The following is a 15,099-nucleotide window of genomic DNA, read 5'->3' as shown; positions in this document are numbered from 1 at the left end:
AAACTCAAAAATTCGAAAATTCAAAAATTCAAAAATTCAAAAATTCTAATGGAAATGGAGTTGATAGGAGGCTTGTGTAAGATGTTTGATGAGGAATTTGGCAATGCAAAATCCAAAAAATAAAATAAAATTAAACAAAATTAAAAAAGCACAATAAAAATACCATTCAGGGTATTGAAGTAAAGTTACATTACTACAAACATGTTTTATGTGTAGAATTTCAAATCCTTTTTAGGTAGCTTAAATCTATGAAAATAGTAAAATTAGACTTTATTATTTTAACTAAATTTTATAATTTAGCGAATTTCGAGCCGCAAATTTCTCAACGAAAATAAAACAATTCATAAATAAATGTCACAGCGACGCTGATAATATTTTTTAAAATCGTATTTCTTAAATAACTATCAAGTAAAATCTCACTGATATGTCGACCCCGTCGTCGCTGTCGCCGGCGGAGGATGCCCCCGCCGTGGCATGAAAATACCCCGATACGAGCCCCGGACGAAACCTCGTGCTGGAACGAAATCAAAACAAAGGGCGACCTGTAGGTGACAAACAATAATCGTAAGTTAAAATTTAAATGGATGTGTTAGTATTTGCTACGGAATGAATAAAAGCTTGGTTTTTCTTTGTCTGAGACGGGAGATTTTATTCCACACAAATTGTTTTTTTTTTGTTTTTCCTTTTTATGATGATTTATTTATATAATTTTAGTTGTAGTTATTGAATAGTTGAAGAATATTTATGAGTAAAGTTGCAAATTACAGGTATGTTTACTTTTACTTTAATTTTACTTTCCTTTATATGTATGTATTATTCACTTTTTGCATTTGTTGTAGGTATTCTCTTTTGACAATGTTTTCTGTAACTGTTATTTGCTTTTATTACTAACTATTTAATTTTGCCAAAGTATTTCTCTTACAATTGTTCTTTGTTGTTATGATTTCAGCAACTCTTTACTTTCAAGTTTAGTTGTTATGCATTTTAACTGACATTACTTCGATGAATAGATGACACGAAAACTGTTTTCAAATTGCTCTTCAATGCAAACACAATACAAACAGCCTTTGATCATTTTAATTTACTTTTGACTTTCTACCAAATGTTCGAAATCACACCTTTTAGGGTGCAAACTATCAAATAAAGTGTTTTTTTCTGTCGTTTTTTTTTTCAAGGTGACATCTTGCCACAAAAATAGACTTGTTTTGTTTGCTTAATTTGTTTTATAATTTTATTTTTTTTTTTTTTTTTTTTGGTTATACTTTATTAGAAGCTTTATGGGACAATAAAGTGTATTTATTTATTTTTTATTATAGTGTTAAGCGACAAATATTTTATGGTTTTATTATTTCCATTTGAATATTTTCTACTTGCTAAAATTTTTGCGATATTATTTTTTTTCAAAGATTTTTTTTATATTTTGTTATTCGTACCACTTGCATGTGAGTTTTGCTTTGTTTGCTTACAATATTTGAATATTAACGGCTGTTGTGTTTTTTTTTTGTTATTTTGCAGAGCTCAAAACTGTTCGCCATGTTGATATTTAATGGGTTTTTAATCGTCGTTTTGCTGGTTTAAACATTTACTTTTAAACATTTGTTGTTTTTTTTTCTTCTTTTGTTTCATGACTGTCTCCCAAATCTCAAAAAGTAAAAAAATCTGTTGAATTTCACTGTCTTTTTTGCCATTCCCTCGATGAGTCCAGCGCCAAATGCCACAAAAAAACAAAACACTATTTATATGAAGAGGGTTCTCGTCACGCTGAATATTTGGCAATTTCAATCCGCTTTAAAAAAAAGTTTTGCTCATGCGAATATTAAAATTCTTTATTTTTTGTTCATTCGCAAAAAGTGTATTGTTTTGGAATGGGCGAGTTAGATTTCTTGTTCTCTTCTCAATCTTGCGTATTTAAATTTAGAGATTTGAATAGCAGTGCTGAGCCGGCTTACTAACTTAACCAACCTTATCGGCCCTAATTGTTTTGTTTAGATCAAGGGTGCTGGTTGCTCAAAAAAGACTCATTCACTCGCGATCACAAATCGAACGCGACGAAAAACTGCTCTGACCGTTTCCTACCGTTTGTCTCTTCCACACCGATCGCCGCTGAATACTCTCTCTCTTTGCTCTCCCTCTCATTCCAACCGGGTAGTACAGCGATTTGCGCTGTGTCGCTCAGAGCTGACTTGAAATAGTCTGCGATCGGTTTTGTTTTGATCATTTGTTAAACACCATGCTAAGTGTAAATTGACGACAAACTGTGCCTGTAGTGCAGGCTAAGTGAGCGCTTCGCTGAGATTTTATTGTTTCTCTCCTCTCCGAACATATTCGTTTGTGGGTCGGGTTGACGGACATAGTAGGCAAAGAAATTCACGAAGTATTTGTTTCGCTGTGTGAAGCTATTGGCCAAAGCGCTGGCAGCTAGTGGGTCGTGTTCGCTCGCGAATGGTTGCGCGCTCCGCTCGGCAAAGATTCGTTCGGCGATGAGTGAGTGATTTCTGATCTTTGAGCGGAAAATCAGGACTGATAGAAAAATAGCAGAATTGCAAGGATTTCACGCATTTTTCAATTTCAACTTTTTTTTGCGGTAAAAGATTCGGCAGCAATTTTGTGCGGTTTGACGTTTGCTGGTGTAATCAAAAAATAGAAACAAATCACTTTTTGTGCCAATCAATGGTGAAAATTGCTGACGAAATTCTCAAAGCGAATCAAATCGTGAGAGACAATTCCAACGAGCGTTTGTAGCGTTAGCACGTGTCATTGTACATAAAATTTTGTAGATTTAGTAGGCTAAGAAACTAGATAAGCCTTAATTCAAAAGTTCAAAAATAAAGAATTATCAAAAATTAAAATTAAATACATTGAAAATTATAAAAGGTTTAAATTCAAGTATCTAAAATTGAACAATTCAGGGTGACCATTCAAATCCCATTTTCAAATTCCCGACTTTTTCAGGAAGCTCAAATAGTAAGTATTTCTTATCTAAAGAATGATTTCAAACAATAAACTTTGTGAAAGAAAAGAAGATGTCAATACTTATTTTTAAATAGTTTTTGATGCTTCTTTTCAACTGGAAATGGAAAGTTAAAGATAACTGATTTATTTTTCTAACTATTTTTCGCCCAAAGAATGATTAAAACATAATTGCTGTTAATATTCATTCAAAGAATTTAGAAAAATATCAAGTAATTCCTAAAAAAATGTTTTTGCCAAGATCCTTTTAAAATTTTCTAATTTATGATATTGAATTTATTAATCAGTCAGTATTTAACTGTTTTTACCATTTTTTTTAAAACAATTTTGCAATTACTCAAAATTTCTTGGATCAAACTCAAATATATGGAAATAGTGAAAACCTTCAATTTAAAGTAAGTTACTAAAGCAGAATTGAGTGAATTTAATTTGAAAATTCTACAAAAAAATACAAATGTTTTCAAGGGATAAAAAATAAATTTTAAACAAGAATGCTTGGAATTCTCGACTTTTTCTCGATTTTCGGCGGATTTTGGCGTATTCCTGACTTGAGAGGCACCCTGAATTTAAAATTTTTAATAAAAAAAATCTGAAAGCAAAAAAAAACAATAATTCCAAAATTTTAAAAAAATATATTTAGACTTTGCAATGGAACCATTTTTTTTTTGAAGATCTAACATAGATTTCAACTTCTAATAAGGCTTTTTAGGCCCAGTGAAAAAAATAAAATTTAACCCAAAAATGACGAACTTCTTGTCACAGTGTCCTGATGCAAACAATGATCGCGCTCGAGCTGTCACAGCCCTGCAAAGTATGTTGGCGGACGTATCGAGCGGTCAGTAAAAATAACCCGCTAGGAGTCGCATGACAACAATCTTTCGCTAGAAAGAGACAGGAAACCTGATGCAAACAAACCTCCAGCTGCCATGTAAACGTACTTTGAATGTTTTCGTAAATTTACGACTAGAAAGCCAGATGTTTGCATTGTCTTTTGCAAGCAGCCAGGGCCCCGGCGATGTCCTGATATAAGCTACCGAACAACATTGGCAATATGGCGTCGTTTGTTTACAAACATGAGATTGTTTGTGGACGACCCGAAAAATTTACTTTTTAGTAAAAAAATCTATAACCATTGTGCAATAACATTAAGTCTTACAAAACAGACAAAGTTTCGTTAAATTTTAGACCAAAATTTGCTTTATTATTTTTTTTTTTTCAATTTAAAACTCTTTTATCGCGATTCTGATCAAGATTGCACATCAAATCATCGTGGCTTTAGTGTATCTTCAGTTTTCACTTCGATTCACTGTAGATTCGTGTTTAAATTTTGAAATTTAGCATAAATTAAAATAAGTTCCGAAATTTCCAATTCAGCCATGTGCAACAATTTCTACATCACCCATGCGGGAAACCGATAATGGGGTAATTCATGCGTTCCAAACTGTCAAAATTCCAAAACGTCATTGCCAATCTTCGGTTCGCTGCTTTTGTTCGTGTTTGAAGTTTCAGGCCGAGACTCTGCAAGCAGCACATAACCAAAATTTTCGGCACCCTCAGCAAACGTCAAAACCGGAAGAGACCCGGCAGCAATTTTGTATGGTTTGACGTTTGCGGAGTGTACCAAACAAATGTAAACAAATCACTTCGTGCATCGGCCAATAGTTCGACAGCTTCAACCCAGTCAAATCAATCCGAATTCTGAAACGGAATCTAATTAGAATCGTATACAAATTCCGTTTCAAACGCAACAACCGGTTCCGTGTTCGAACCGGTTGTTGCGTTTGAAACGGAATTTGTATACGATTCTAATTAGATTCCGTTTCAGAATTCGGATTGATTTGACTGGGAAGTTTCGCCAATCAACCTTTGAAATCTCAAGCTGTCAAACTCAGTAGGAAGCCACTCTCGATGAGACCAAAGGAAGTTTGACAAATGGTACTTCCATGAGGTATGTGGATTAGATAAGGTAAGGCGGAAATTCCCAGCTGTCAAAATAGTTAGCACGAAACCCAGATTTTATATGGAAATTTTCAGAATAGTGAAAATTTGACCATTTTTCGGGCAAATTTCACCGGTTTTTTTTCTTCTGTGGGGTTGTTAAGCATGCCAAACTGAACCGAAAAACGCGTTTAGATGAATTTTTTTTTGAAAAATATTTGCGTAAAATTGATAAAATTAAAATTTTCACTTGACTGAAAATTGCCATAGAAAATCCGGGTTTCGTTATTTTGACAGCTTCAAACCCCGCCTTACCTTACTAATCTACATACCTTGGTGGTACTTCATTGTTTTGACAGCTTCTAACACCCCATAAAAAATAGCTCGATTGTGGCGTCTCGGACCGACAAATTCTCGAAACTTGGCATTACATAAACGAACATTAAATTTAGCGCTAGAGAAGCTGTGATATTTCCACAAATACAATTCAAAGGTTGGCTAAGTTAGCAAGCTTGGCTGATACTGCTATAGAAAATATCTTAAAATACTATTACAAACTACATTTTTGCCAAATACCGCTTGACGTGGCCCCACAAGAAATTGATTTCAAATCGGTTTTTATTCCATTTCATGTTTTCTCGTTACAGTTTTGTTTGAACAGTGCCCCAAAAATAGTTGACGCTGGACAGACAGCGGCGCGCGGGGGGGGAGAGGGAGATCTTTACTTCTGCGGTCGCGTGTACGGCGCGTGGCGGTACCGGGGCACCGGCTCGCGCTTCATCATGGTCGCCTCCTCCAGGTGGACGACGCGGGACGGCGGCTGCGTCACGTACGACGACGACGGCTTCCAGGTGCGGGAGCCGGGCGTGACCGGGGCTGGCTTGGCGGCTGCGTTGCGCGACGACGACGACGAAGAAGATTTGAGTTGGTTTTAGGTTAATTTTGAAGGTTGAGATGTTTGAGAAAAGTTTTTTTATGCTGGTTTGATTTGGTGCGGAGTTTGGGTTTAAAATTGATATTTTTTGTTGTTGTGGTTGTTGATGGTTATTTCGTTTAGTTTGCAAGGCATCGCAGGTACGGAACCTCAGATTTGGGAACGGAATTAGTGGAAAAACTTTAGTTTTAAGGCAGCAAATCCGACAAATTGCCAAGTTGGTGGTTTGAAAATGTTATTCAAAAAAAAAAAATCATTTATCGGTTGCAATTTATGAGGTTTAAATCTCTCGGCTGTTGTCCCTGATTTTACGTGAGCAACAAGAAAGTCCCCCCCAAAAATCGCGGGACACGACCCAATGACGACGACGACGACGACGAAAGTGCTCTTTCCCTGACGATGGCCACAGTTAGCAGTAGCGGCAGCAGCAGCACAACAACCCACACAAGTGGCAGAATTAACAACGGTTCCGAAGGTGGCCAGCATCGTCATCAGTAGGGAGGACGGTAGTAGGAGGAAGGAGGGTACAAATTACCTGCGTACGGGGCCGGCTCTCGGTAGTACTCACGGCGGTACTCCTGCTCGTACTCGGGGGCTTCCTGCGGGGCGGGGGCGTACTTGGGGCGGGGCGCGGGCGGACCGGACGGGTGGTACGCGTACGTCGGTTCGTACCCGTGCTCGTACACCGGTTCCTCGTAGCGCTGGGCCGGGGCCATTTGTCTGAAAGTGGAAGCGCTGCCGAAGGGGTTGATTAGAAAAATTGTAAAATGCCTCGTTTGGTTTAGTTCTTTCTTCTTGAATATTTCAATAAAAACAGTTAATTAATCCACCTAAGGTGGTTGGTGCCTTCCTCACATTGATAAAGTTTCAATGTCCTTTTTGGATTGTCTTTCAATAGCAATTTAACAAATCGTCGTGATCGTGTTATCCTGCCGCACGTCGATTTTGGGCCAAATTGAGTCAAGAACGCCATTTTGTGCAGCTTTCATTGTCCCACTTTTTGACCTTAACAGATCCCCTAAATTCGATTTCAATCCGGAAATATTCAATAAAAACCGAGAAAAAAAGAAGAAGTCGAAAAAATAATCCGCGCCAAATAAATACAATAGGATGAAGTAAACCAAAGAGAAAATCCATAACATAATGTTGGCAAAAAATAATAATATGAATTGAAACATTTACAAAATTGAGATATAAAAACTAAATGAAAATTAGATTTAAAAAATAAAAAAATCGAAATTGATTTTTGAAATTTTAAATACATGAATCTAGGGCAGGCCTGCCCAACAGCCCGCGATGGCTTTTCAAAATGGTTCTTTGACCGGCCAAATTATCCATTTCGTAAATGTACAAAATGACACTCAATTTAAACATATTTCAGTTTCCATTGTGTTTTTTTTCTTCTTTCTATTTTTTAAAATAATCAAGCAAAAACTAGTGTATTTTTTCGAACAACTTTACAGTGGAGCAGTTCTCTCAGATTTCGGTCATTCGATTTTTTTGTTTTTTTTTTTTAATCCGACTGAAACTTTTTTGGTGCCTTCGGTATGCCCAAAGAAGCCATTTTGCATCATTAGTTTGTCCATATAATTTTCCATATAAATTTGGCAGCTGTCCATACAAAAATGATGTATGAAAATTCAAAAATCTGTATCTTTTGAAGGAATTTTTTGATCGATTTGGTGTCTTCGGCAAAGTTGTAGGTATGGATACGGACTACACTGAAAAAAAAATGATACAATGTAAAAAAAAATTGGAGATTTTTTATTCAACTTTTTGAAACTAAAACTTGATTTGCAAAAATAAACACTATTTTTAATTTTTTTATATGTTTTAGAGGACATAAAATGCCAACTTTTCAGAAATTTTCAAGTTGTGCAAAAATCTTTGACCGAGTTATGATTTTTTTAATCATTATTGATTTTTTCAAAAAATCGAAATATTGGTCGCAAAAAATTTTCAACTTCATTTTTCAATGTAAAATCAAATTTACAATCAAAAAGTACTTCAGTGAAATTTTGATAAAGTGCACCGTTTTCAAGTTAAAGCCATTTTTAAATAACTTTTTTGAAAACAGTCGCAGTTTTTCATTATTTAAAATCAGTGCACGCACATGTTCATCCACTTTTGAAAAAAAAAATTTTTTTTGAAGAGCTGAGAAAATTCTCTATATTTTGCGATTTTAAACTTAGTTAATACGACCCTTAGTTGCTGAGATATTGCCATAATTTCAAAAAAAAAAATCAAACAAGACTAACATTTCAAAAGGGCGTAATATTGAATATTTAGCCCTTTTGAAATGTTAGTCTTGATTAAAAAAAAATGAAAATATTGTTTTCGAAAAGATCGGAAAATTTCACGATTGTTTCATATTTTAACATTGTAAATCGGACCATTAGTTGTTGAGATATCGACGTTAGAAAATGGTGGGTCGTTTGGGTGATACTTGAAAACATCAACTTACATGTTTTTAAACCTTTGCATGGCAATATCTCAACAACTAAGGGTCGAAGTTCAAAATCGCAAAATATAGAGAATTTTCTCAGCTCTTCAAAAATATATTTTTTCAAAAGTGAGCAAACATGTGCACTGATTTAAAATAATGAAAAACTGCGACTGTTTTCAAAAAAGTTATTTAAAAATTGCTTTAACTTGAAACGGTGCACTTTATGAAAATTTCACTGAAGTACTTTTTGATTGCAAATTCAATTTTACATAGAAGAAGGAAGTTGAAATTTTTTCGACCTATATTTCGATTTTTTTGAAAAAATCAATAATGATTAAAAAATTCATAACTCGGTCAAAGATTTTTTGCACAACTTGGAAATTTCTGAAAAGTTGGCATTTTATGTCCTCTAAAAAATATATATAAAAAAAATAAAAACAGTGTTTTTTTGCAAATCAAGTTTTAGTGACATAAAGTTGAATAAAAAATCACCAATTTTTTTTTTACCTTGTATCATTTTTTTTTTTTTCAGTGTAGTCCATATCAATACCTACAACTTTGCCGAAGACACTAAAACTAATGATGCAAAATGGCATCTTTGGGCATACCGAAGGCACCAAAAAAGTTTCATTCGGATTAAAAAATACAAAAATTAAAATTTAAGAAAAAAAGACCGATTTCGTAGAGAATTGCTCAACTTTGTAAAAAAAAGCTTAAAAAAGCAAATTATTCATACTAATCGCTGCAAATATAAAAAAATAAAATAAAAAATGCCTAGTCAAGAAATTAGGAAGTGAAAAAAATATTTTTCTAAAACTTTGAATTGCGAAGAATAACGAATTGAAATTGAATAATTTTTTTTAAATATATTTTTTAACTTTGAGTGTGTTTAAATAGTAGTTTATGCAACAAGTTGCAAAAAGTGGTTTTTTTTCAGCACGAGTCGCACATTTATCCAACGAGGTTCACCGAGTTGGATAAATACGAAGAGTGCTGAAAAAATCAAGTTTTGCAACGAGTTCCATACAACATTTTTTGCAATTCCAAAAAACACACACTGAGTGAAATTTTATGTCAAATTTTCATGTATTTTGTCAATAAATCGTTCAAATCAAAAAAATGTTGAAAAGAGTTACTTTTTGAAACAAGTGCTGAAAAGTTCAACTTTTCAGCACCCATTTGAGTGCTGAAAAGTAGAACTTTTCAACATTTATTTTGAATAGTGTTGCTATTCGATTCTGCCATTTTTGGTACAGAAAAGTAGGCTATTTCGTCGTTCAAGAATGACAGGAAAAGTTAGTAGTTTCACGACGGAATTGCAAAAATCAATTTAACATATTTTTTTTTTAATATTTCAATAAAAGTGCACAACAACGCAAAAGTTTACTTTTGTATAGGGTATTCGAATCCAACCTTTGTTTGAATAAATTGTATTATTTCTTTTAAATTTTTATACTGAAATGTTGAGGAAATTTAACTTAAAAAAACACAACGACCATTGAAATATGTTTTTATTTAATAAAAATAATATTATGGTCAAAAAATCGTCAAAAACAAAAACTATACAGTTAATAAAATAACAATAATAATCGTTCATCTTCGTTTTTCATTCTTGAAATCAAGATATATAAATCGTATTTGCAACACTAGTTCTTTTATTTATTTAGATCCTTATCATAAAAAAATGTGTTTACTTTTTCTACTTTTATCAAATATTAATTCCGGCCCGTCACTGCTTCAGAATAATCAGATCTGGCCCGCAGGGCCAAAAGGTTGGGCACATCTGATCTAGGGATTTCGCAGTTTTAAACACAGTTCTGCTTTATGATCCTAGCCAAAGTGTCACTCAGAAAAATCGAAGAATCTTCCCAAAACTTCGATAACCTAAAATGTGACCCCAAAAAGGCTCCAAAGCTTTCGGATTTTCTCTAATCTAAGATGGTGACAACAATTTTAGCATTTAAGAATTGTAGTATTGTGCAGTTTTTCATTTTGTAAAAGGTCCAAAATTTTAGAATCCAAGAATCCAAGCATTGGAGAAATTTATTTTTTGTTCTCCTAATTGTTTTTAATTTTTGTTGTTCGAAGTTGCAGAAATTAAAAATTCAAACCTTTTTTTGATTTTTTTTTTAATTTTTAATTCAGATTCAAAAATTTAAAAATCCTGAATTTCTGAATTCAGAATAAAAAAAATGTATTTCGAAACTTAAAAAAATTTAAGAATTCGAAAATTTCAAAAGTCAAGAATTAAAAAGTTTTCAAAGTCTAAATTATTAATTAAAAAAAAATATTTAAGAATTTAGACTTTGAAAACTTTTAAACTCTTGACTTTTGAAATTTAAGAATTCGAAAATTTTAAAAGTCAAGAATTTAAAAGTTTTCAAAGTCTAAATTCTTAATTAAAAAAAATATTTAAGAATTTAGACTTTGAAAACCTTTAAATTCTTGACTTTTGAAATTTAAGAATTAGAAAATTTTAAAAGTCAAGAATTTAAAAGTTTTCACAGTCTAAATTCTTAAATTAAAAAAAAAATGATTTAAGAATTTAGACTTTGAAAACATTTAAATTCATGACTTTTGAAATTTAAGAATTAGAAAATTTTAAAAGTCAAGAATTTAAAAGTTTTCAGTCTAAATTCTTAAATTAAAAAAAATGATTTAAGAATTTAGACTTTGAAAACATTTAAATTCATGACTTTTGAAATTTAAGAATTCGAAAATTTTAAAAGTCGAGAATTTAAAAGTTTTCAAAGTCTTAATTCTTAAATTAAAAAAAAATATTTAAGAATTTGAAAACTTTTAAATTCTTGACTTTTGAAATTTAAGAATTCGAAAATTTTAAAAGTCAAGAATTTAAAAGTTTTCAAAGTCTAAATTCTTAATTAAAAAAAATATTTAAGAATTTAGACTTTGAAAACCTTTAAATTCTTGACTTTTGAAATTTAAGAATTAGAAAATTTTAAAAGTCAAGAATTTAAAAGTTTTCAAAGTCTAAATTCTTAATTAAAAAAAATATTTAAGAATTTAGACTTTGAAAACCTTTAAATTCTTGACTTTTGAAATTTAAAAATTAGAAAATTTTAAAAGTCAAGAATTTAAAAGTTTTCACAGTCTAAATTCTTAAATTAAAAAAAAATGATTTAAGAATTTAGACTTTGAAAACATTTAAATTCATGACTTTTGAAATTTAAGAATTAGAATATTTTAAAAGTCAAGAATTTAAAAGTTTTCAGTCTAAATTCTTAAATTAAAAAAAATGATTTAAGAATTTAGACTTTGAAAACATTTAAATTCATGACTTTTGAAATTTAAGAATTCGAAAATTTTAAAAGTCGAGAATTTAAAAGTTTTCAAAGTCTTAATTCTTAAATTTAAAAAAAATATTTAAGAATTTGAAAACTTTTAAATTCTTGACTTTTGAAATTTAAGAATTCGAAAATTTTAAAAGTCAAGAATTTAAAAGTTTTCAAAGTCTAAATTCTTAATTAAAAAAAATATTTAAGAATTTAGACTTTGAAAACCTTTAAATTCTTGACTTTTGAAATTTAAGAATTAGAAAAATTTAAAAGTCAAGAATTTAAAAGCTTTCAAAGTCTAAATTCTTAATTAAAAAAAATATTTAAGAATTTAGACTTTGAAAACCTTTAAATTCTTGACTTTTGAAATTTAAGAATTAGAAAATTTTAAAAGTCAAGAATTTAAAAGTTTTCACAGTCTAAATTCTTAAATTAAAAAAAAATGATTTAAGAATTTAGACTTTGAAAACATTTAAATTCATGACTTTTGAAATTTAAGAATTAGAAAATTTTAAAAGTCAAGAATTTAAAAGTTTTCAGTCTAAATTCTTAAATTAAAAAAAAATGATTTAAGAATTTAGACTTTGAAAACATTTAAATTCATGACTTTTGAAATTTAAGAATTCGAAAATTTTAAAAGTCGAAAATTTAAAAGTTTTCAAAGTCTTAATTCTTAAATTAAAAAAAATATTTAAGAATTTGAAAACTTTTAAATTCTTGACTTTTGAAATATTCGAATTCTTAATTTTTTAAAGTTTCGAAATACATTTTTTTAATTCTGAATTTAGAAATTCAGGATTTTTAAATTTTTGAATCTAAATTAAAAATTTGAAAAAAAAAATCAAAAAATATTTGAATTTTTAATTTCTGCAACTTTGAACAATAAAAAATCGGTTCATTTTGATAAATGGTTTACCAATATAAACTTTACCGATTTTTCAACTACCGAATTCGGTAAAAAACTAAGTGTGTATTAAGAAAATACAAGCAACTTTTTCGATAGAAAATTCAATTTTGTTTTAGTAACAACAGATTATCCAAATTCCTGATAATATTTTTCGTTATAACTTAAAAGTAATTCTAAACACTTGGATTTTTTTCTACCGAATCCGGAAGTTGAAAAAATGGTAAAGATTAGATCGGTAAGCCATCTGTCAAAATTAACCAAATTTTATCGAATTTCGGATGTACGATGAACAATAATGACGTTGAACGTTGATTAACGCCCAGCATCCTCTTGTCATTATTAACACTTGCATTGAAACATCACAAACCTTGAAGCGGCCAGGCCAACTTCGTAAAGTTAACCGCAAGGATGATTCGTTGAATTGAATTGAGTTTGAGCACGAGTGCTTCGGGACAATGCAGAGCATGGTCAAGCAAACAAAACGTGTTTGTTATTGTTTACACGGTCAAACATCAAACATTTTTTTCGTAACGTCAAAAAGCGACGTGCGACAGGATAGCACGACGACGTCCAATTGTTTATTGCAGACCACTTCCCAAACACAGACGGAAAAAGTTTGTTGAGATAACTCCAACTATTTATTTTTGGACACAACTTCAACTTGATTTTGCAGTGTTTCATCTTGAGTTCCTCCGACAATGTACTCAACCAGTTTGATTTCTTTGAGGTAGAGATACAGGATTTGGCTTCCATCCCACTTCTAAATTTTCGCTGTTTGCTGTTAAGATTTCAGATCGAAAGAAATCAAATTATTTTAGAATAGCCCCGCCATCTTACCTTGGTCCGTGCGTGTCCTCCATGGCGGCGCGCGCCTTGTCCAAAATCGACAGCACCTTCTTCTGGGCGGGCAGCGGTCGCGACATGGCAATCTGCGGCGGTGGCGGCGGCGTCGGCTGCTCCATCGGGATCGGCTTCGGTTTGTACACCTTCTTGGGCGGGACCGCCACCTCCGGGTCCTGGTCCTCCATCAGTTCACGCATCTGCTCCTGCCGGATGAAGTCGTTGCTGTCCGGGATCAGGTACTTGCGCAGTTCAGCCATTGCGTAAGCGATCCGGGCGTGCACTTCCGCCGGCGGTCCGTTCGCGCTGACTTCGACGTGCAGATCGTCGGACAGGTGCGCGTACTTGGTGTCCATCGAGGCGCGCAGTTCCTCCTCCTTTTTGCGGTCCTTCATCGAGCCGCGTCCCAGGATGGCCATCTTGCACATGGTGTCCTCCTGGAGGCGCTTCAGCGTGTTTCCCTTCGGGCCGAGCAGCTTGCCGACAAAGTTGAACCGCGGGTGCTCCTTGATGGGGACGAGGATTTTCACCCCGACCTTGATGTGCTTCTCGCGGTAGATGTCGATGTAACGACGCGCCGGCGGTTTGCCCGATTTCTGGACGGATTCAATTTCTAAGGAAGAAAATTTTTAAAGTTTTAGATTTTTTTATCCCTTTCCAAATCCAAGTAGCCACCCTGCCAAGCATCAAGCCACCCCTTCCCCTACCTCTTCCCTCCCACTCCCGCCAACTCACCCACTTCCAGAAGCCGGTCCGCAATCGGATACTTGCGGTCCAGCGCCTGCCGCTCGGCCATCATGCCCTTGATGTACTCCTGCGCCTTCTGGGACTGCTGCTGGCTCTCGGCGTCCATGTCCTCGTCCGCATCCGGCGTTTGCTTGTTGTTGTTTTTGCGCTTGAAGTCGCTCGCCTCGTCGTAGCCATTCTCCTGGTTGTCAGCCATTTTGTGTCTTGCTGCGCTTGATGAGGTCGAGTTGAGTCGAAAATCTTCCGCCGGAACAACGCCGATTGTCGATTCTGCACTAAAACTTACTTTTTCAGCAAGTTGAACAACGTTCCGTCACCGGCAAAGTAGGCGCACTAAACTGGACAAAAATCAGCTTTTCCGTGGTCACTTTTCTTCCGGGGAACGCCGACGAAGGAGATCCAAGCAGGCAGCACCGCACGATGAATGTGTCACTTTTGGCTTCGGTGCGGTTGGTAGAAAGAATGATGATGACAGGGACGGGCGGAGGTAAACAGGATGACGGCGATGATGACAGGTAATGACTGCGCAGCAGTGCCAGTTGGAGCTTTTTCTGTGTGCGTATTTGTTACAGACTTTTGCGGTCTATTAACGGACTCTGATACAGATATATTTGTTATGATTGCAGATTAGATAACATATCGTCGCCGTCGTGCTAACTTATCGTACGTGCATTTTGGGTCAAATTGAGTTAAGAAAGCCATTTTGTGAAGCTCACAATGCCTCACATTTTGACCTGCACAGATCCCCAAAATTCGATTTCAATCCTGAGATATTCAATAAAACCCGAAACCGACAGCGTCGAAAAAAAATCTCAACTAAAAATAAAAAACTTTTTTCACAGATTGTTCTACCGAAATATTTCGTCGGGGGGTCTAGGTATTTTTTCGGTCTAGAGCAACTTTTTTTTGAAGATTATTTTTCAATTTTATGGGATATTTGTTCAAAAAAGTTACAGAAAATCGGTGCATTCATGTTGATATCAATCAAATTTCTGATGAATATGTTTCGAGAACTCTAACC

The 15,099-nt window shown here is 33.6% G+C and overlaps 1 protein-coding gene across 4 annotated transcripts; it reads right to left on the bottom strand.

Moving 5' to 3' along the window:
• Nucleotides 1–346: 346 nt before the first annotated feature.
• LOC6047786 (KH domain-containing, RNA-binding, signal transduction-associated protein 2) lies at nucleotides 347–14,544 on the bottom strand. Of its 4 annotated transcripts, XM_038260591.1 has the most exons (5): nucleotides 14,365–14,544; nucleotides 14,067–14,285; nucleotides 13,329–13,944; nucleotides 6,378–6,577; nucleotides 5,477–5,796 (listed from the first exon to the last, which is right to left on the bottom strand). In XM_038260591.1, exons 2-5 carry the CDS (start codon nucleotides 14,272–14,274, stop codon nucleotides 5,630–5,632), a joined length of 1,191 nt encoding a protein of 396 aa, XP_038116519.1. In that variant the 5' UTR covers nucleotides 14,275–14,285; nucleotides 14,365–14,544; the 3' UTR covers nucleotides 5,477–5,629. The 4 variants fall into 4 exon arrangements, with proteins under 4 accessions (XP_038116520.1, XP_038116521.1, XP_038116519.1 ...); XM_038260592.1 differs by lacking the exon at nucleotides 5,477–5,796 and adding an exon at nucleotides 347–514 and having other exon boundaries at nucleotides 14,067–14,544; XM_038260593.1 differs by lacking the exon at nucleotides 5,477–5,796 and adding an exon at nucleotides 347–542 and having other exon boundaries at nucleotides 14,067–14,543.
• Nucleotides 14,545–15,099: the final 555 nt, after the last annotated feature.

The sequence above is a fragment of the Culex quinquefasciatus genome, chromosome 3 (assembly GCF_015732765.1).
Source record: "Culex quinquefasciatus strain JHB chromosome 3, VPISU_Cqui_1.0_pri_paternal, whole genome shotgun sequence".
NCBI lineage: Eukaryota > Metazoa > Arthropoda > Insecta > Diptera > Culicidae > Culex > Culex quinquefasciatus.
Note: the sequence above shows the minus strand (reverse complement) of the source record. Positions and strands in the feature narration are given on the sequence as shown.